Source organism: Onychomys torridus, chromosome 22 (assembly GCF_903995425.1).
Source record: "Onychomys torridus chromosome 22, mOncTor1.1, whole genome shotgun sequence".
Classification (NCBI taxonomy): Eukaryota; Metazoa; Chordata; class Mammalia; order Rodentia; family Cricetidae; genus Onychomys; species Onychomys torridus.
The window spans coordinates 21,743,542-21,766,453 of NC_050464.1; the positions used below are offsets into that span (position 1 = coordinate 21,743,542).

General features: G+C 47.1%; 1 protein-coding gene across 1 annotated transcript in view; it reads left to right on the forward strand.

The window, feature by feature from the left end:
* Auts2 (activator of transcription and developmental regulator AUTS2) overlaps positions 1-22,912 on the forward strand; it is a 361,179-nt gene that overhangs the window by 302,095 nt on the left and 36,172 nt on the right. The window contains exon 5 of the mRNA XM_036171636.1: positions 20,352-20,823. Coding sequence (XP_036027529.1) covers positions 20,352-20,823 — 472 coding nt within the window. The remainder of the gene's footprint in view (positions 1-20,351; positions 20,824-22,912) is intronic.

Genomic DNA, 22,912 nt, shown 5'->3' on the forward strand with positions numbered 1-22,912 from the left:
TCAGAAGGAGATAATTGATGTTTATTAGAAAGAATTGTTTACTGGTGAAGGAATATTTTGATACACAGTGGAAGGAGACAGGGAGACAGAGAGGGGGCAAATTGAATAAATGATTGTATTGTTGACTCATCCTCCATGTGGGAATTGCTGAATTGCTGTGTAGGAATACACTGGACCACTGTTATGCATTCCAGCGTGCCACATATAATTAGCTGTTCCGTATGTTGGTGGTTCCTATCAGTGTGGCGTCTGTCCCTGGCCTTCTTAAGTTTCTGTGGCTTGCAATACTAACAGTAGGAGGAACATAAACAGATACACACACAAAAAAAGTCCAGGAACTCAACTGTAAGTGAAAATTCTACCACACAAATGAAACCTTGTAGAATTCCAAGTCTCTTATTTTTAGAGAAAAAGATTTTAAGCACTGAAAGCCCCAAGACCCTTGTTTAGAGGATTCTTTGTTTTTTGGGTGTTTTTGTTTTTGTTTTTGTTTTTGTTTTTGTTTTTGTTTTGGTGTCAAACCTGTCACAATGTCCCTGTCACAAATTTTATTTATTTTTATTTGTGTATATATGTCTATTTGTGGCTATTTCGCATGTGTGAGCATAGGTGCCAAGGAGACCAGAAGATAGGGTCAGGGCCTCTGGAACTGTGAGCCATCTGGTCTGGATGCTGGGAACTCTACAAGTGTAGTAGCTCATGCTTCTAACCACTGCATGCGTGCATGCGTGTGTGCTTGCGTGCGTGCATACATGCATCCACGCATGTGCTCAGGTGCCTATGGTCAGAGGACAACCGTGAGTATTTTCCTCAGGCTCCTTCCACCTCCTGTGACCCAAGATACAACATTCACCTAGAGCCCCACCAATAGTCTAGGTAGCCGGATAGTATGTCCCAGGATTCCTCCTATTACTCCCTCCCCAGCACCGGGTTTACAGATGTGTGCAATTTCACAGGAATCTCAAGGATCAAACTCAGGTCCTCATGCTTGTAAGGCAAGTCCTCTGCCCACTGAGCTCTAGATTAGAGGATTTCTGTAAATTAAATTAAAATGTGGTTATGTCATTTCCCTTCCGGTCCTCCTTCCTCCAGTTCCTTGAATGTCATCTCCAACACTGTTCCACCGTTCCCACACCACTCCACCGCTCCCTCTCAAAGCAATGGCTTCTTTTTTCCTAGTTACTATTGTTACACACACACACACACACACACACACACACACACACACACACACACACATGATCTATACATGCCAGGTTAGAGAATGTTATTGTCAAGGTGGGGAGGTTTACACACAGCACTGACATCCTCTGCCGCCAGGTGACCCTCCCTGACACTGGATCTCGTATGTCCATTCTCTTGAGTATAGAACATGGCAAGAGGATCGTCTTGTATACTGCATCTCAGAGCCAGTCCACACCCCTCCTCGCCTTTCCCTCCAGGTGCACCACGAAGTCAGGCTCCTAGGAAGGCTAGGTAGACATTTGTTTTCCATTGCCAATGCCAAGTTCCCGTCATCACCCTCCCCTTTCAGTTAGCACTAATGAAGTCAGGGAATTCTGGGAGGCCTGGTGATGACCTGCCCCCACCCCAACCCTGGTGGCTGACTCACAACCTGTGCTAGATCTAAGGGGAGGAAGGTTATTTCCACCCCACCTCCCGGGAATACGGAAGTACCTTTCTGACTCTGAAGAGATTATAGACAGGTCCCACTGGGACCAGCATGTGGGTCCTGCCGCAGTAATTATGCCCAGGTGGGTATTTAAATTTCAAATGTCTGTCGAAGCAAGCTAACACTGTTCGTTATGGGGCTGTTTGTACAGTTTGAGACTCACAGATTTAAAAAAAAAAAGTGTGTCAAGATTGGAGGAGTTATTTGGGCATGGTGGCTTGTAATCCTAGCACTCTGGAAGCTGAGGCAGGAGGACTGTTGCAAGTACCAGGCCAGCCATGGTTACATAGCAAGACTTCAAAAATTAAGCTGGTCATGCTGGTTCGTTCTTGTGATCCAAGCCCTTGGGGAGTGGATGCAGGAGGGTCAGATGTGTTGAGGCTCTCTTTAGCTACATAGTGAGTTCGGGATCCACCAGGGCTATATGAGAAACACCAGCAGCAAATACAGACTGGGGAAATGACTCATTGACTGAAACACTAGCTGTGCATCCCGAGGACCTGAATTTGGAGGCCTGGAGACAAAGTAAGCCGGATACTGTGGTGCACGTCTCTGATCCTGGCACTGCTTCCTCCAGTGGGAGGCAGAGACAGGAGAATGCCCTGGAGTCTCCGTGCAGTGTCAAACAGCCCCTTCCTCACAAGCTGGAAGTCGGGTCCTCGAAATGGGTTAGTGGCTATAGGCACTTGCAGCCAAGCCCAATGACCTGAGTTCGATCACCGGAACTCACATGGAAGAAGAAAAGGAAAATGTTCCCTGACCTCCACACCTGCCATGGTGAGTGTGACACATGCACAGAAATAGTAAAAAGAAACAAAACAAAACAAGACAAGGACTTTCCTCTTTAATCATGTTAAAAGGATTATCTCAAGACATGTTTGGTTTTGCAACACAGGTTAGCATAGAAATCCTATACCTTGTCTCCTGCTGGTTTAGGGAGCCTGGTGTGGGAGGGGAAGTGAGAGATGGGAGCTGGGGGGGGGGGGGGGGGGGGGCTCAGGTAATCCTGAGGAGGTATCCTGGGTGCATCTTGGAAGCTTTTGACTGCAGAGAGTGAATCCGTCATCCTGTAACCCATAACTTAGGGAAGGTACACATTAATCTCTTCCAGAGACGGGAGCTAGTCTCTAATAAACCCAAGCAACAATGAAAGAAAAATCAGATCAGTCACAACTGCACCAGAGGTCATCTGGGGAAATGGGAGTGGAAAATGAATTCCCTTGCTTTCCTTTCCTTTGGAAAATTCACCCCGTGAAGATAGCTTGGTCCACCGTGAAAGAACTCATCTAGGGAAGGAACATTCCAGAGCGTTGCACACTGTCCGTGAATTATCTGCAAATTCATTTCCTCTTTAAAGAGGGATTAGATAATGATTGTTTTTGGCAGTATCTCATGTAGCCCAGGTTGACCTTGAACTCACTAAATAGCTGAGGATGACCTCCCAACTTTTGATCTTCCCTCCTCCACCATCAGAGTGCTGGGATTACTGGACCAATATCCACAGTGTTATGGTTTGCTGAGGATAGAATCCAGGGCTTAGTGGGTGCTAGGCAAGCATTCTACCTCCAGAGCTATAGCTACAACCCAGGTTTGGGTTGTTGCAATTGTTACTATTTTGGGACAGGTCTCATTCACTCGATAGCCCAGGCTGGCCTGGAAATTGCTATGTAGCCCAGGCTAGCCTAAAACTCCCAGCCACCCTCCTGTGTCAGTCTCCAGCGTTCTGGTTTTAATGAGCACAGACTGCCACACCTTCAGGATGTTTTGTTTTTAAGATTTATTTTTATTTTATGTGTACAGGCGTCTGCATGTATGTATGTGCACTGTGTGTGCGCCTGGTACCCTCGGAGACCAGAAGAGGGTACCAGATCCCCTGGAACTGGAGTTCTAAAGATGGATGTGAGCCACTGTGGGGCCGTGGTGCTGGGAACCAAACCTGGGTTCTTTGCGAGAGCTTGAGTGCTCACAACAGCGGAGCCATCTCTCCAGCCTCGTGGATTCTTGTTTTAAGTGCCAGATCACCGTCATTTTTGTGCTGTGACATCCACTAGAGAACTAGTTGGGAAAGACCCTGAGTAGTTCTTGGAGCCGAGGTCGAGTCCAACAATTGCAGGGTTCTCCTGGGATCTACACAGTGGCTGTGTCTAAACATTTCCCATACAAGCATTTCACCTGAAAGAGACATGTGCGTTTATTTTTCATTTTTGTGTGTGACTGGAGTAAAGACTGCTGGGGTACTCCGTGTCCTTAACTGACCCATCACCTTTCTCTAGAACACATTGTCTGACACAGTGATTTTAAAGAGGCCTTCTTCTCCCAGTCATTCCTCGAACCTTCTTCCAAGGAGCTTCCATAAAAGGAAATCCTACACCCAGCCTGGGGCAGCATCAGCCACCAGGGAGGGAGGAACCACTTTCTGTGAAAGGGAGAGACCAAACAGGCTTGACCTTTGGTGACCAACAACCTGGCCTTCCCACGCCACCTCTAAGGTGGGTTTGGATGAGGATGTGCCTGCCGCCATTCCTGAACCAGTGCAGCATGGATTTCCTGCTCTGCCTCCCTTGCTTTTCTGTGAACATGCTTCCCTCCTGGCTCTGATGGCTCCTCCATTTCCCCTGGGAGTGACTCCTCTCCTGTTCTGGCTTTCCAGGGAATAGCCCCTGCCCAGGTTCCCTGAGGGGAATGGGAGTGCTCATAGTCTATCTGGGCACTTATCATTGAATTATACTGTTCTGTTTATTTAAACCCGTGCCCCCTCCCAAGTTGTGCATGAATGTGTATGTGTAGGGACCAGAGGACAGCTTGGAAGACAGCCTAAGGGTGTCCTCAGGAGCCATCCACCTGTGTTTATTGAAATTTTTATTAATGAATTAACAATTATTGTTTATAAGTATGTGTGCATGAATGTTATAGACAATGTTGTGAAGTTGTTTCTCTTTGCACCTTTAATGTTCCATCTGGGGATTGAACTCAGGTCGTCAGGTTTGAGCAGCAAGCCCTTTTAGCCAGTGAACCATTTAGCCAGCCCCCATCTTGTTTTTTTTTTTTTTTTTTTCCCCAAGACAGAGTCTTTCACTGGCACCTGCAGCTGGTTGATTAGTCAGTCCATGTGCTGGCCAGAGAGAACCAAGAATCTGCCTGTCTCCACCCCACACCCACCCACCCTCATTCTGGGATTACAAGCAGTGGCCCAACCATTGCTGGCATGTGGGATGCTGGGAATCACACTCAAGTCTTTGAGTGTGTGTAGCAAGTGCTCTATCTCCTGAGCCATCTCCTCTGCTGTCTTTGAATTGTTCTTTCAGGAAGTCCTAGGCTCCTCCAGGGCAGGATCCAGTTGTTTTGAGTCAGGGTCTCATGGAGCCCAGGCTGGTTTTGAACTCACTGTGTAGCTAACAGTGTCTTTGAACTCTTGGTTTCTCCCTGATCTTCCTAGGTATGGTCCCAGCACTTGGGAGTTAAAACAGGACTGCTTAGTGTTCCAAGCCAGTGTGGGCTACTTGAGACCCTGTCTCGCCCCAATCAAGGCCCTCCGAGAGAAGTAAAAGCGGTATTGACTGGGAGATAAATGGGACCAGAGAGAGGAGAGGTGTGTAGTCTTTTTGAAGGACAGACAGACTCTGTGTGGACAGTGGGGAGGGCTCCGCCTTGCCCTCCTTCCAGCCTCTGTTTCTCATTACAGTGGGCGTGGTTGCTTCTTGTGGTTTGGTCTTTTGTCTCCCTGATGACTAATGATGTTGAACATCTTTCCATTTGCTCCTGAGATGTTTGTGTGTCCTCTTTGAAGAACTGCCTAGTCAAATCCTTTCCCCATTTAAAAAACTTAGTTTCTGTTATGTTTGTTTGTGCGTGCATGTGCACATGCATGCCACAGCTTGGCCACGGAGGTCAGAGGACAAGTTGGTGGGAGTCTGTTCTCTCCTTCCTCCCTGTGAGTTCAGGTCACCAAATTTGGCAGCAAGCACCTTTATCCACTGAGCCTTCTCAGAAGCCCGTTTGACTGTTTTTAAATAGATTATTTGTTGTTATTGTGTATTTGGAATAGTTCTTTATATACTTTGAGTTACAGACAGTTGTGAGCTACCACGTGGGTGCTGGAATTGTACCTGGGTCCCCTGGAAGAGCAGCCAGTGCTCTTAACCGCTGAGCCATCTCTCTGGCCCCTATACATTGGATCTTAGACCATTATCATATAGGAGTTGCAGATATAGTCTCCTGTTCTATGAAATTTCCTTACTTTTTTGGGGTGGTGGTGGTGGTGGATCTTACTTTATAGCTCAGTCTGGGCTCAGACTTGTAGTCTTCCAATCTCTGCCTCCTAGGCATCCACCACACCCCAAGCAGCATGTACCATTTTTTAAATGTATTCTTTGAAATTTTCACTCTTGTACACATGTATCTTGATTACATTCACCCCTACTTCCTCCCTCCACCTCCCCTGGGGTTCCTCCAAACAGTATCTCTCTCCCAACCTCATGTTTTGTTTTGGTTTTTTGTTTTTTTGTTTTGTTTTAAATAACCCACTAAGTCCAATGAATGCTGTCCAAATATGCATGGCTATGGAGTCACATTGGGCAGGGATGACCTACAGGTAGCCACTCCCCCAATGAAAAGTGACTCTGCCTCCCTCCAGCAGCTACCAGCTGCCAATGGCTCTCAGCTAGACCTCCTTCCCCACTCCATGCTGGAATTTAGAACTTTGTGCGGGTCCCCTGTGGGTCGCCACCACTGCTGTGAATTCATGTGTGCATCAGAATGTCATGCCCAGATTCTGTGAAATCTTAAATTCTTCTTTACATTCTATGATGTTCCCTGGGCCTTGGAGGTGTGGGAGATGACATAGATGTCCTGTATATGGCCAAACAACCACAGTCACTTATTCCAAGAATGGAGTTACCTCCCTGTGAGTGTTTTGGTCGGGGAGGCCCCAGGGGTATCCAAAACAATGCAGGCTATTCCTGATGACCGCCAGTTCTACATGCTAAGCCCCCTTTGCTGAAGATATCTCACACCTTTGGTTGCAGGACCTAGAGCTGCAATCCCAACCTGCCAGGCATGCACTAATTTTTAAAACAACTCAAAAATGAATCAAAGCATTCGTGGTGTGGAAGTGTGTTGCACACTATAATTTTCAAAGTGTTTCTTTTTTTTTTTTAAATTGTTAATTGTAATTGTAGTTACCTGTTTTTCTAACCAACACTTGAGGTGCACATGACGTGGGAGGTCACCTTTCTGTCCATGGGGGAGCTGAGGCATAGGAGGGAGATTGCCACTCACAGGAACACACACCTGGCCCCTCCAATTTTGTATCTTACTCACCTTCCACAGGCCCACTCATTCTAATCAGTTGGCTAATTAGAACTCAGCTTTGCCTCTTTGGTAGAATCACTTTATGCACCATTCAAGAATAATAAACATTCACACCCTAGGCTTTTTAATGGTCCAAGGCAGTGGAGGATTATATAAAAAGATTCACCTCTTGAGCACTAGGCTCTGCAAAAAGAGGGAACCAGTCTGCAGAGATAACAGCTGCTCAGCAGCGTCTTACCCTAGCTGGGATACATCCCAGACTCTCAGAGACAGAAAGCAGGCAGTACTTAATAATCTTAATGATCACAGCTTGCAATTTGGGGTGACGCTCAGTGGTAAATGGTCTGAGGGTGTAAGCACCTGCCTAGAATCCCCTAGTAGGGAGCTGGGGCATGGCTCAGTAGTAGAATGCCTGCCTAGAATCCCCAGTGAGGGGCAGGGTACGGTTCAGCAAGGTCAAGGCAGCATAAACCTAAAACAGCTTCACAGCATTTTGAGAGTCGAGCGGAGAGACATGAATGCATACGTATTATACCTCTTTTTTCAGTCTCTTCTCTACCCTTATCTAGTCTAGGACACAAACCAAGGGAATTGTGACCACTCTTTCAGGGTGGGCAGTACTCCATCAATGGACCCAGTTAAGAAAACCACTCACAAGAGGCTGGAAAAATGGTTCAAGGTTTAAGAGTGTTTGTACTCGCTGCTCTGGCAGTGGGCCCAAGTTCAATGCCTAACACCTACACCGAGTGTCTCACAATTGCCTGTAACTCCAGTTCCAGGGAATTCTCTGCCCTTTTCTAGCTTCTGCATACACATGGCATATATTCAGACCATCACATTCACATAAATAAAGAAATTTAAAACATTTTTTGAAAGAAAATCACTCAGGGATAAGGCTCACAGGCTAGACAGTCCCTCATTGAGACTCTCTTCCCAGGGATGAGTCTACATTGTGTAAAAGCTGAAACTGAATGTCACAAATGGCTAAACTATATTTGCTGCTACTTAAAGTTGTTACATGTAAATGAGTCAAGTGTTAATACTGTGGGAACTGGAATCAGATCAGGAGGGATTTACCTTCCTGGGCTGTGTGATGCAGAAAAACCTTGAGCTGTGTCTTGAGGCAGTAGCTCAATGGATAAAGCGCTCTTCTAGCATGCAGAAAGTCCTGGGTTCCGTTCCCAGCATGCACCCTCACACAGCTCTGCCCTTCAGCATCTTCAAGGAGCACATGGGGGTAGTGAAGCCACCAGGACAGGGAGAGATGTGTTTCATAGCTTTGAAGCCTGGGGCTTCACCTTGACATGGAGAGGAGTCCTTGCCTGTGTTTATTGAGGTTTTAATTAGCAGTGAAATACAGGATATATTCATTATTAGATTGTAGCCAATTAGCAATAAATATTTTAATATGCAGATTCATTATATTAAAAAAGCCCGGCACTGGGAATTAACAGAGCCCTGTGTTGAAGGCTCGTGTGTGTGTGTGTGTGTGTGTGTGTGTGTGTGTGTGTGTGTGTGTGTACTTTATAAATAACATCACCCACTCCTCATAAGGGCCGGAGCGACACACTAAACTATGATTCCACCAGAGTTCACCCTGGGGAACCAGTGAGTATATTGGGCTTACTCACAGAGGATGAGTGATGGCTTTTTGTCAGGAATGGCTTTCCCACAGCTACATGGAAGGAGCCCCTTAGTTAACCTTCCACAACCTACATACTCCAGCATCTCAGAGTCCCTCAGGCCCCAGGCCAAGTGCAGTTAGGGCAGAATTTCATGCACATAGCTGGGAGGAATTTCATACAAATAGTGGGTGGCTGGACTCTCTCGTGATAATCTAAAGACCTTCCCCATCCCGTCCTTCCAGGAGGGAATGTCAACCTTCTACAGCACAGGTCCTGGTTGATGCTTGGGCAGGCACAACTGATGTGATAAAGTTGTCATCTGCTTTCCTGGGAGGACCATGTTCTGTAACACATAAGCTCGTTATGTATTGTGGAAGGAGTGAGTAAGAACATTAGGTCACCCCAGAGCTGCATACTAATAAGTTAATTACCGTGTGGAGGAGGACAGTGCCCAGATGCCTTTTGTAACTCATTGGAGGTTCTCCCCCACACTGACCCATTCCTTAGAGTCCGGAACCTTAGACTCTTTCCATCATGAATTCGCCTGGTCAGTGACTACTTCTGGTACATGTGCGTTCTGTGCAGAGATGCAGTGCAAACCATGAGCTTAGAGGACTTGCTGTCTGGGACAAGACATTTCATCGCTGACAGATTAAAGGCTGGGAATGGAGTTTAGCTAGTAGAGAGCTTGCTAGCTTTCGTGGAATACTGGGTTGCATCCCAGCACTGTGTGAACCAGGCGAGGTGGTGCACACCTGTAATCCCAGCCCCCAAGAAGTAGAGGCAGGGAGATCAGGAGTTCAGGACCATCCTCAGTTACACAGGAAGATGAAAGCTGTCCTGGTTACGTGACATCCTGTTTACAAACGTGGGGGAGAGGGACTTAATAGACGTGTATTTGTTGTTTGTTAAGATACTAAAGAAGAGGGTGTGTGCGTGTGTGTGTGTGTGTGTGTGTGTGTGTGTGTGTGTGTGTGTGTGTGTGTACATAGGTGGAGGTGAGCATGCACAATTGTGTTCATTCCAGTGGAGGTTAGCAACACAGCAGTGCTTGTCAGAAAACCATCCACTCATTGAGACGGTCTCTCGCTGGCTTGGAACTTACTGCTTGGACTTGGCTGGCCAGATGGGGAGCCCCAGTATCTGGGGAGATGGCTTATCAGATCCAAGTTCAGTTCCCAGTACCAATGTTGAGTGGTGCACACTGCCTGTAATTCCAACTCCAGGGGACTGGCTTCTGCAGATATCTAAACACATGTTATACACCCTGATAGACACATATACATAAATTTAAAAATCTTTAAAATTGAAAATTAGACATCAGAACATTAAATATCTAATGAGTAACTTATTTAATAATAATAATAATGTTAGTAGTTAGTAGTTAAGCGGCACTAGGAACACGTCCTGAACACGACAAGACCACAGAAGAGTTTTATTAAAGAGGATAGAGGTGACAGGCCTGTGTGAAACACACGTGGGTGAGGAGAGAAGGAGAGAGCTCATGCAAGATGGCACCGGCTTTTTAAAGGTTGGGCTGCGCATGCGTACAGGGACTCCTGTGGGTACTCCACGCGCGTAGATTACATGGCTGCGCACGTGCTTTACGCAACCACGTAAGGCCACAGAGTCCCGGTTCCGCGAGATGTCTGACCCGGAGATGGCTATTCTACACCGGAAATAGTTAGGCGGTCCGCCGGGCAAGCCCAACCATGTGAACATGTAATTATCTATCAAATAATAATAGTAATTATTATGGTGGTGGTGGTGGTGGTGGTGGTGGTAGGGTGTGTGTGTGTGTGTGTGTGTGTGTGTGTGTGTGTGTGTGTGTGTGTACAGGTGCACATGCACTGAGGTCAGAAGAGAACTTCCTGGAGTCTGTTCACTGGTTCCTCATGATATCTGATGATGGAACTCTGAACACCAGACTTGCACAGCTAGTGATTTTTGCATAGTGTGCAGTGTCACCAGCCCTAATTAGTAATTTTTTAAAAACTCTTTAAAATAAGTCTTTTTTATTTCCTGAGTAGTTAGAGAAGCCTATGGTTTATAAATCGGGTTGTTTTTTTTTAATTCATGTAGTTTGCTATGCCAAAGATTTTTGAAATTTATTTATTTATCAGGAAGGGGTGCGCACATGCCAAGACACATGTGTGGCGATCCAAGGACATCTTGCTAGAGTTGGTTCTCTTCTTCCATCATGTGGACACCAGGGATCGAATTCAAATTATCAGGCTTGGCAGCAGACACCTCTCACCGCAAGCCAGGCCACTGGCTCCTGTGTTAGAGATTTTTATTGTGTTTGGATTAAACCATGTTTCTGTCCCATGGAAGCGAGGTACACTGGCTTTACCTTTGTTTAAGCCTTCTGTATGTAGTCATTGTCCCTTACCTCCCCTGGTTGTTTATTTACTTTTCTAGCATGGGGGATTGAACACAAGGCCTTGTGTGTTTTCAAGTGCTCTGCCATTAAGCCACACTGCCAGCCTTTCACTGGGGGAGTCTGTGCACACACTCCACTACTGACCAGCATCTCAAGATCTCAAGCCTTCCTTCTGCATGTTTGTGTGTGTGTGTGTGTGTTGTATACATGCACATACACGTAGAGGCCACACATCAACATCTGGTGTCTTCTTTGATTATTGTCCATGTTATCTTTTTTGTTTGTTGGCTTGTTTTCGATAGGGTCTCATTTTGTAGCCCTGGCTGGCCTAAAACTCACAGAGACCCGCCTGCCTTTGCCTCCCGGGTGCTGGAATTAAAGGCGTGCACCACTATGCCCAGCAGCCTTATCTTTTCAAACACTGTCTTTCCCTTCACCAAGTGCTCAGTGATTGGTGAACTGGGGGACTAGAGACTCCAGGGATCTGCCTGTCTCAGTTCTCCCTGTGTGTGCTAGGGTGGTCGCAGACATCCATGACCCCATCTGGTCATTCACTTTTCCTCATTTTTTTTTTTTTTAATATTTGTTTATTTTGGGGCAGAGAGTGGGCAAGCTTCTTTGTATGGGTGTTAGGACACAGCTTACAGAGAAGTTTGTCTTCTTCTACCATTGGGTTTGAGGGATCAAACACGGGTCGCCAGGCATGGCCAAAACTGCCTTTACCCACCTACGTTCAGTGGCTTGAAACTGTCTGGAACTCCAGTTCCGGGAGACCAATACTCTTTTCCGCCCTCCAAGCACTTACACACATGTCTATATCCCACTACCACTTTACACACCCAAGTAAAAATAAATTTAAAAAACAAATTTGGGATAGGGTCACACTGCAGAACAAGGCTGGCCTAGAGCTCTCTATGTAGACCAGGCCGACCTTGAACTCACAGAGCTTCACCTGTGTTGTGAACAGAGGTATGAGCCACCACATCTGGCTATAAATCAATCCTTTAAAAAGTAAGAATTGAGGAAGATACCTCTGTTCTTCATACATGTGCACACACTTCCGTACCCATGCATACACATGCACCACTCATCCACAGGCATGCAATAAATAGCTAAAAATAAGTATATAAAGCATACAGGCACAGGAGTCCTATGACACTTCTACAGAACCATTCCCTGGCGTAAGACTGTTTATATTTTCTTATTTACTTTCTCTTCCATGTGTTTGTGTTCACGAAGTCTGTAGGCTATGGCAAAGTCCACATGCATGCATACCATAGGCAGATACCAGCAGGGCCCCACCCATCCCTGGTTATTAAAAAGCTCTATGCTTTTGATTGCCCTACTTTTTTTTTCTTGTAATACAAAAATAACCAAGCTATTAGAATCCTTTATGATCCAAAGCAGAACATTAGTTTTATTATATATGGAAAATGGCCCCTTAAACATCAAAATGACATCTAATTATTTCCCACTGGCTTGTATTCTGTGCTATTATTTTATTGCAGTATACTGTCCAATTACAGAAATGACTCCAAAGAGGCATAATTTTTCTGGCTTAATGTGTAATTGTTTATTGAGTGTTTTTCTCATTATGGCGATTTTTTTTTTTTCCTTTTAGAACTGCACTTTTAAAGGAACTTGCCTAGATTTTTGTACATTGATTATTATGTAGTTAAAGAAAGCAGGCATTCAGGCTCTGGGTGACACTTCAGAACTGAAGGAGGTGTAAGATTTGAAGAGACCCTTCTGTCTTAAAAAACAAACCTGAGCCGGGTGGTGGTGGCGCACGCCTGTAATCCCAGCACTCGGAGGCAGAAGCAGGCGGATCTCTGCGAGTTCGAGGCCAGCCTGGGGCTACAGAGTGAGGTCCAGGAAAGGCGCAGAGCTACACAGAGAAACCCTGTCTTGAAAAAACAAAACAAAAACAAAACAAAAAACCGGAGGCTGAAGGGCTGGAGGGACGGCTCTGTCCTTAAGAGAGCTTGCTGCTCTTGCAGAGGACCTGAGTTCAGTTCCCAGCACCCACGTCTGGCAGCTCACAACCACCTGTAGCTCCTGTTCCAAGGGATCTGACCCGAAGCCCTCTTCTGGCCTCTGTCGTCACGTATACACACACGCACATATGCATACACATAAGTAAAAATAAGTCTTCACAAAGGTAAAGTTGTATTAGAATTCCAACAGCAATAAGCTGTATTGGCACCCAAATAGATATTTATTTGTTTATATTTAGGGCAGAAGATTTAATACATCATTATGTAAAATAATGCGTTTTGTGTTCATTGAAAAATTAGTACCTAAGCCCCTCCAACCCCAAGCAGCAAGTGTGGTATATATAGCAGGTCATTAGAAGGGCTGTTGACAATGACTAGCTTGAAGTAAGTAGCTGAGTCAAGTGAGTTCAAGGCTCAGGCCTGAAATTCCAGCTACTTAGGCTGAGGTAGGAGGATGGCAAATTCAGGGCTTGTCCTAGCGGCAAAGTGAGTTCGAGGCCACACTGGGCAACTTACCGAGGAGAACTTGTCCCTAAATGTAAACATTCCTGCAAGTGCTGGGCTGTAGTTCAGCCGTGGAACACAGGCTTGAAATCCTCCCATGAGGGGCTGGGGGGGTGGCTAACCCCAGTAGTGGCTGCCTAGAAAGTTGACAGGAAGCATCACTGGAGAGTGTAGGGTGGTGAAACAGATTGGTGGCATCACTGGGTGTTTATGGTGAGGGTGGTCCAGCCAGAACTGAACTACGAGGGGGATGGGACACGGGTCATGTTGGGCTGCAGCACACGGCCTTCAGCTGTTGAAGAAGCAGACACACTCCCCTCCGCCACCCTCATCTGCAGGCTTCTCTGAAGGACACGTGTCTGAGCAGGGTAGTTCCCAAGCCTCCAATCCACTTCTGCTGTTCTGGTGACCTAAACTGGGGACATGTCCTTTGGGCTCTAGACACTGATGTGTAGCGTTTTGTCAGTGGGGTTATTTCTGATGGCTGAAGTCAGCCCTCTTTGCTGCACCCTACACGTGTGGAGACTTGTAACTTCAAGTTTGTATTGGAATGTATTCTCTTTATGCTACATTGAGGACAAGAAAGCAAAGGCAGATGAAAATGGCAGGAGGCGGGGCTGTGGTGGCGCACGCCTTTAATCCCAGCACTCGGGAGGCAGAGGCAGGCGGATCTCTGTGAGTTCGAGGCCAGCCTGGTCTACAGAGCGAGATCCAGGGCAGGCACCAAAACTACACAGAGAAAAACCCTGTCATGAAAAACCAAAAACAACAACAACAACAACAACCCAAACAAACAAAGAAGGGAAGAAAGAAAGAAAATGGCAAGAGACGTTATTTTCCTACAAAGAATGTATTGCAGGGATGGACTGTAAAAATCAACGTAAGGGGACTGGTGTTTGGGCTCAGTAGGTAAGAATGTTTACTATGCAAACATGAGGACCTGAGTTCACACCTGAGTAGCACTCCATGGTGTGTGCCTATGACCCCAACACTGAGGGGAATATGGAGACAGGAGAATCATTGGAGCCTTTCTGGGCCACAGTCTAGCTCCAGTTTCAGAAAGAGACCCTGTCTCAAAAAATAAGGTGGAAGAGAGTGATAGAACAGGGTACCCAGTGTCTCCTGGCTTCTATTATATATATGTACAGGCACACAGGCCCCCACATACCCATGCATATAAACCACACATTCTAAACACACCAAAAGTCAACCTAATGATTAATAGACTGGACCTTTAAAATGGAAAAAATTGAGGCTATAGCCGAGTGAGTGTGTGCATGGCATTCATGAAGCCCTGGGTTTGATCCCCAGCACTACATAAACCAGGCATTGAGGTTCACAGCTATAATCTCCTAACAAAGAGAGTATTGGTAGTAGGCGATCTGAAGTTCAGGGTCTTCCTTGGCTGCATATGGAGTTCAAGGCCAGCCTGGGGTATATGATACTCTGTCTCAAAAGTAAAGAGGAAAAGGAAAAGGCTTAGTGTCACACAGGTGTAATAGTGGGTTCCTCTCAAGCTCCTCCCACAAGGTATTCATGTGACCACACTGGAATGTTGAGGTTGTTAGGGACACTGGGAGATGATGGCATTCAAAACTTAACTGAGAGGAGAGGGGAAAATCATTGAAATTTCTCTTTTCCTACTCTTTTTTTTTTTTTTTTTTGACTAAACATTCAAAGGCTTAGTTCCATTTCTATCCCCATTAGAACGGCTTATGGATTCATTCTAGAAGTTTCTGTGGTGCTCACACATAAACCACTCCGACAGATCGCAGTGGGTTAGCTACTGTCGGTCCCCTTGCGGGCCATAGCAGACAGTGTGAACAGACTAGGGAGCAATTTTACCCCTGCCCCTCAGGAGGATATATATACAGGATGCATTTGCCAAGGTAGGGAACGTCTCTCCTGAGGAGAAGCCCAGTTCTCACAGTAAACCCCTGGGGACAGGACAGGCGTGTGGCTCTGAGAGGACGCTGTTTGCTTTTCATAGCTTCTTCCTGTATCATATAACATGAGACAGTTCTGGAAACTCAGTGGAAACGTGCTGTGAGCACGGGCTCAGTGGGTCAGGTGTTTGCTATAGAAATGGGAAGACCTGAGTTCAGAGGAGTCCCAGAAGGGACATGCAAAAAACCAACCAAACAAACAAAAACAAAACCAAAAAACTAAGTGTAGTGACACACAGGTGCTGTTCCCAGCCCTGGGGAGGTGGAAACTGGAGGGGAAGTGAAGTGAGTAAGTACATGGGTGTTGCGTGATGTAGGTCACTTCCTTTGGAAGAAGGATTTTACAGGTGTTTTGGCAGTTTCTGAAGTCTGCACTGAGCCAGGTCTGCACTGCGCATGCTTAAATGGCATAGTCTCGTGTCCTTTCACAGTGCTGGGCATGGGATATGATTTCAAACTACCTGCTCTCTTCCTGGTCCATACCAAACAGCTTGAGGATTGTGTGTGAAGTTGAGATCCCGGGGTTCTTAAACACTATCAGAAGCATCCAGCCCCAGCCCCAGTGGGTGCCAGGCTATTTCTTTTATCCTAATTTTGATCTTCCCTCTACTTGGCCCTTCATATCTCTCTCTCTCTCTCTCTCTCTCTTTCTCTTCATCTTTAAAATATTACATTGTGTGTGTGTGTGTGTGTGTGTGTGTGTGTGTGTGTGTGTGCAGGCACCCATGTAGAAGTCAGAGGATAATTTGCTGGGGTTGATCTTCTTCCACCATAGGGGTTTGGGAGGATCAAATTCAGATGGCCAGGCCTAGCAGCAAGTGCCTTTGCTCATGGAATATCCCATTAGCCCTCATTACTCTTATTTCCTAGAAGCTACAAAGGAAAGGAAACGTTTAGCAGTCAGGGTTGGCCATGAAAAACTCTTTGTTCTGATCATACAGAGCAATAGTTACTCTGTATTTACTGGGAACAGACAGCCGACAGAAACAGCTTAAGGAAGACAGACAGCAGCCCATCATGATGGGGAAGGCATGGTGGCAGGTGCAGAAGGTGTTCTGTCTCATGACATCCACAGTCAGGAAGTACAGAGAAAGACATGGTGGTGTTCAGCTGCTTCCTCCTTTGCATGAAGTGCAGGACCCTAGTCTGTGGACAGCCAGTGCTGCCCTCCTTCAGGGTGGGTCCTCCCGCCTCAGTGTGACTTACATAGAAACTCCATCATGGACACACCCCTCTGGTGTGTTTCCATGGCGAGTCTACACGCGGTGAAGATGACAATAAAGATTCACCGTCACAGATGGCCACCATCAAGCCAGTGTCTGACATGCCTCTTAGTGGCAGATCACTGACTTGGAGATAGCAGGAGCATTGGACATAAGCTGGAGGAGCACTGATGCTTTATCGGTGTTGGGTCAGTAGAGGGAAATGTGAAACGGCTGATCATTCTGGATGTTAGGCTATGGTCCCTATCAGACTAGCCCATCCTGGGTAACTTCAGTAAACCGCAGACGCCACTCTTTGTATGTGTGCGAATGCCCATGCATGCCACCACGTGTGTGGTGGTCAGAGGGCAACTTGCAGGTGTTGCTCATCTCCTACCAACATGGATCAAACTCGGGCTTGGTGACGTGCACTTTTTACCTGAGGAGCCATTTTGGTGGCCTACTTAAAAAAAAACAAGTATCTATTTACTAAGTGACCAAAGGGTGGAAGCGGTGATTTCTTTGAGGGGGGAGGAACTCATTTTAAAATGTAGTACCCCCGTTTCTTTGTTTCTTGCCTGGTAATACATTTTCATGACATACAATTTTCAAACATTGAGAAGTGGAGAAAAAAGATAATCATAGGCTCAGAGCCATGTTTTGCTATGCAGTTTGGTCAACCTATGCATACATGTGTATGTTTACACAGATCATTTTCAGCATTGAGGCCAAACTGACGATATTTGTTACGTTCCCTTCGTGTAATTTCATCCAAGTAGTTTCTGTTGCCTTGTTTGATTTTTGAGGGAGGATCTCACACAGCCAAGGCTAGCCTCAAACTCCCTACATAGCCAAGGCTAGCTCTGAATTCCTGGCCCTCTTGCCTCTGCCTCCCAAGTACTGGGACTGCAGGTGTGTGCCACCACACACCTGGCTCTGCCATCTTCCTGCAGCTATTATGGGAACACTGAGTGCTCACTGCATGGTGTCCCTTACAGAAAGCACTCACAGGACTTCTGGCGTTTTCACAGGACACTTGCGGGGAGTTGCCGCCTTTGACTGTAAGTGACTGGACTTGAAGACGTGCTACAGTTGTCAAAGGGAAAACATCAAATGTCTCCCTTACCAACCCGATACCCACTTTACGTGCTATATATAATAAAGAAGACTTCATAGCCAGGCACTGGTGATGCAAGTCTTTAATCCCAGCACTTGGGAGGCAGAGGTGGTTGGATCTCGAAGTGTGAGGCCAGCCTGGGCTACAGAATGAGTTCCAGGACAGCCAGGGCTACACAGAGAAATCCTGTCTCAAAAGTAAAGAAGAAATTAGAGAGAAGGTTTTTTTGTTTGTTTTGTTTTTGAGACAGGGTTTCTCTGTGTAGTTTTGGTGCCTTTCCTGGAACTGACTCTGTAACCCAGGCTGGCCTCGAACTCACAGAGATCCATCTGCCTCTGCTTCCCGAGTGCTGGCATTAAAGGCGTGTGCCCCCACTTATGGAAAGGTCCCAAACTCTAAATCACCATTCTGTATAGTTCCTTTTTATTGCTGTGACAAAATGCCCAACTAAAGGAGGGATTTTGTTTGGCTCCCAGTTCAAGGCTACAGTCAAGCTGGGGAAGGAATGGGGATAGGAGTGTGAGGCGGCTGCTCACATCGCATCTGAGTAGACAAGCAGAGAAAGAGGGATACTGGTTCTCGGCTCACTACCCCCCTTATATTCAGCCCGGAATCTCTGAATATTAGACGGCTCTTGCCCACAGTGATGGTGAATCTTCTTAAACCTAATCTAGAAACTCCCTCACAGACATGCCAAGAAGTTTGTTTATGGCGCTTCTGGATCCTGTGGACTTGGCGATCAAGGTTAACCGTCATAGATACCATGGTCAGCCTTCTGTGTCTAAAATGATTTGCTTCAGGCACTGACCAGGTCCTGGTGAAGTTCTAAGGATAAAATTCAAAGATCAAGCATGGTGGCACATGCCTGTCATTATAGCACTTTGGAGCCTGAGGCAGGGGGATGACTGAGTTTGTGTGTGTGTTTTGGGAGCGGGGGCAAACACAATGATACTATTTCTGGAAAGTCTGTGTGAATAAAACCAGGCAAAACAGAGGTCAATTCTGGGTCTTAACAGCTGCACGATGTCCAATGAGGTTTAGAAAGCTAACTGAGGCTGTGTACAGTATTGTTTTTCTTATCTTTGTAAATCAGATAGATTAAAATACCAGGAATGGGGGTCCAAAGATGGTGGTTAGTAGTTAGGAGCCTGAACCCATCTTGCAGAGGACCAGAGTTCAGTTCCCAAGCAGCCATGTCAGGAGGCTCACTCACAACAGCTCCAGGAGATGGGGCAACCCTCTTCTGGCTTCTGTAGGCACCTGGGAGTACACATGCAGGCACACATATATCACATCCATACACAGAAATAAAATCAGTTTTAAAAGAGCCAATAATGCCTTCCAGTTATTGCCACAGCCAAGTAGCATACTACACATTTCTCAACTCTACTCCTAGAAGGTGGCATCATCTGATCAGAACTGTTTCTTAGATATTTGGTTCATATCTCCCTCTCTCTCCCTTTCTCCTCTCATTTTGTTTATTTGTAGCTTTTGCATAATAAGCACTTAGAAAAAAATTGCTGGGCAGTGGTGGTACACGCCTTTAATTCCAGCAGAGGCAGGCGGATCTCTGTGAGTTCGAGGCCAGCCTGGTCTACAGAGCGAGATCCAGAACAGGCTCCAAAACTACACAGAGAAACCTTGTCTCGAAAAAACCAAAAAGAAAAAGAAAAAAAAAAAAGAAAAAAAAAATTTAGGATACATTGCTAAAAATTTACAGGCCCTAGAATTTCCTCTAACAAGAATATTCCCAAGTATTACATGATATTTGTTATTGCAAAAAGGATTCTTGTTCTTATTTTTATCTTTTGCTTGGGCCTTGTACACGCAAAGTGAGTGCGCATTCATGGGGTCATGCCCTTAGTGTAGCTAGCCTGTAGAACAGGTTCTAGAGTGTGTGTGACACAGTTACAACCACAAGGCTTAGAGTTACCATGGCCCAATGAGTAGAACCAACTACTTCTTTGCCCTCCAGGCTCCTGTTCTGTTGGCTGGTTTGTTTGGTTTGAGTGGTACTGTGGATGGAATTTTATGCACTCTAGGCTGTACGCTCAGCCCGTCAATAGGGCATCCTAGGCAGGCACTCTGTATCAAGCCACACTCCTGGCCACTAGCAGGGCATGGGGGCGTGGGGGGTGGGGTGGCATTGTAGCCAAGGGCTATACCCCCCGACTCACTTCCTTAGTCTTCACTGGAGACCATATTATCATTGATTTCCTCTCCAGACACATACAAAAGTACTTACTCACATGGCATCTTTCTTTCATATTGTTTATTCATGCTATTTATCTTTTCAGGGTGTTGTTACCTGTTATTTATTTATTTATTTGCACATCTGGGTGCTTCCCCCACATGTGTCTGTGCACCACATCGGTGCCTGGTGCCTTCAGAGGTCAGAAAAGTGGGGTTGGGTCCCAGGGAACTGAAATTGCTAATGGTGTGCATTTCCAGAACTCTGGGAGTCAGGGTGCCGGGTGGCAGATGTCGAGTCTTGTTGGGAAATGTTAACGTACTCTGTAAAGCTGGCTTGTCCTTCTCGGTCCCTTGCTGTCTTTCACAGCCCCCTTGTTTTTGTCTCTTCTCTCTCCCATTCAGATCCAGAGTTAGGTGTTGGCCCGCTGCCTGAACACGACCACCAAGATGCAGGGCCAATTGTCCCCAAGATCTCGGGTCTAGAGAGAAGCCAGGAGAAGAGCCAAGACTGTTGCAAAGAGCCTGTCTTTGAACCCGTGGTGCTCAAAGACCCTCATCCTCAGCTCCCCCAGCTACCATCCCAGCCCCAGGCGGAACTCCAGCTCCAGATTCCATCTCCGGACCCAGACTCGGTCCAGCGCACGGAGGCTCCGCCCCAGTTTCCTCCTCCAAGTACACAGCCAGCCCAAGGCCCCCCAGAGGCCCAGCTGCAGCCTGCCCCACAGCCTCCGGTGCAGCGGCCACCCCGGCCACAGTCCCCCAGCCATCTGCTTCAGCAGGCCCTTCCACCAGTACAATCACATCCCTCCTCCCAGAGCCTCTCCCAGCCGCTGTCAGCCTACAGCAGCAATAGCCTGAGTCTCAACAGCTTAAGGTGAGTGACCCTAATCTCCCATAGGGCAGGGGTCACCGTGCAAGAGCTTGGAGACACTGGTCTTGTATGTCTGCAACTTGCCCTGGTTTTTAATCGTGGCGGGGCTGAAAGACTGGGAAAGGTGGAGTGTGGGTCTCTTGGGTTGGGTGTTGAGGACATTGGTGGGTAGAGGGATAGAATTCCTTCAGGGACTTGAGGGTAATATAGGAAGGAGGGAAAGGGGCTTCAGAAAAAGTTGGAGGAGCCAGGCGTGACGGCGCACTCCTTTAATCCCAGCACTGGGTAAGCAGAGGCACAGGCATGAAGATCTCTTGAGTTTGAGGCCTCCCTGGTCTACAGAGCGAGTTCTGGGACAGCTAGGGCTACACAGAGAGACCCTGCCTCAAAACAAACAAACCAAAGTTGGAGGGTGTACCAGGGCACCCTCATGGAGGGCACAGGTGGGGAGCAGGACAGGCATCCTGAGGCACACTTGAAGATTTTTTTCATGGGGAAAGCGAGAAAGGAGGCTCTGTGCCTCTGGTGGGGGCTGCATTTTAAGAGAGCTGTGCTGGTATTTCCAGAAGCCTGGGACCCTAGGAGTTGGGGGTTTCTTCGGTTAGACGGCCCTTTCTCCCGCTGCGCTTCACCCAGCTCTGATTGAAAGAGAATCCCTGCTGGAGAGGCACGTTCCTTTTGACTCTATGGGGCCTCACAAAGGAAAGTTGACAGAGCTGCTCAAATGATGTCCGCAAAGAAGAGGGGAGAGATGAGCCTCTAGGGTGCTAATTCTAGCTCTGCCACCACTGTCCCCAGCCTCCATCTCTGTTACTGCCTCCTGTTGGATGGTTTAGGGACTCCTTTGCTTCCTGTGTGCCTTCCCCACAGGGTCAGGTCCATCTCATGAGCCTCTGAACCAGAAGAGCGGGTGTGTTAGTTGCTTCTCTTGTTGCTGTGCCAAAACACTTCACAGAAGCGATGTGAAGAAGGGAGGCTTTCTTTCCACCATCTGAGGGTCCAGCCCATCATGGAAGGGTGGGGGTAGAGGAGGCATGGCGGCAGGAGCCTGAGGCGGCTGGTCACGTGGCATCCACAGTCAGGAAGCAGCTGGAGATGGATTCTGGTACTCAGCCCGATTTCTCCTTTTTAGTCAGTCCAGGACCCCCCCCCCAACACACACACACACACACACACTCTGTAGCTGCAAGTTTTCCTATGTCCCGCCCAGTCCTGCAGCTGCTCAGACCCAGGTAAACACACAGAGGCTTATATCAATTACGAATTGCATGTCCATGGCCTATGGCTCAGTTTTCTTGCTTGCTAGCTCTTATAACTAAACAGCCCATTTTCATCTACATGTCGCCACATGTTCCGTGGCTTTACCTGTGTGCCATGACATGCTGCTCCCTGGACAGTGGGATGGCATCTGCTTCTTCCTCTCCCTCCAGTTGGAATGTCCTGCCAAACCTTATTCTGCCTCACCATTGGCCAAACAGCTTTATTTGTCAACCAATCAGAGCAACACATACAGTGTGCAGAAAGACATCCCACAGCACCATTCCGTGACATGGTGCTGTCCACATTCAGGGTGGGCCTTCCCATCTTGACGAACCTAGTCTGGATAAACTCTCACCTATACGCCCAGACGTATATCTCACAGGAGGTGAAGCCCTCCCTAGCCTGCCCCCTCACTTGTGCTAATTCATCCCCAAAGTGACAGAGGCAGAAGGGAGATGGGGCTCAGAAAGTCATTTTATGCTATCTTCTTACCTCAGCTGCTAGTGTGGCTCCTGGAGGGGGTGGAGGGGAAATTTTTGCAGAAAAAATAGGAGAGATCCTGACGATGGATGCAGGAGGAGCCACCTGAACAGGGTCTGGGGGTGCATCCAGCCACGGAACAGTAGCTCCTGGCTGCTTCTGTGTCTAGTAACTAGGATGGTACACAGCTGTCTGTGGTTCACAAGGCTGCTGGGAGCCAGGGAGCATTGATGAAGAGGAAGGGGGTAAGTCAGGCATGTTGGATGGGCTGTAGGCAGGAAGATAGGATTTTTGAAATTACATATTTATTTGTGTGTATTTGTATGTGTGGGCACATACGTGCCAGATATGG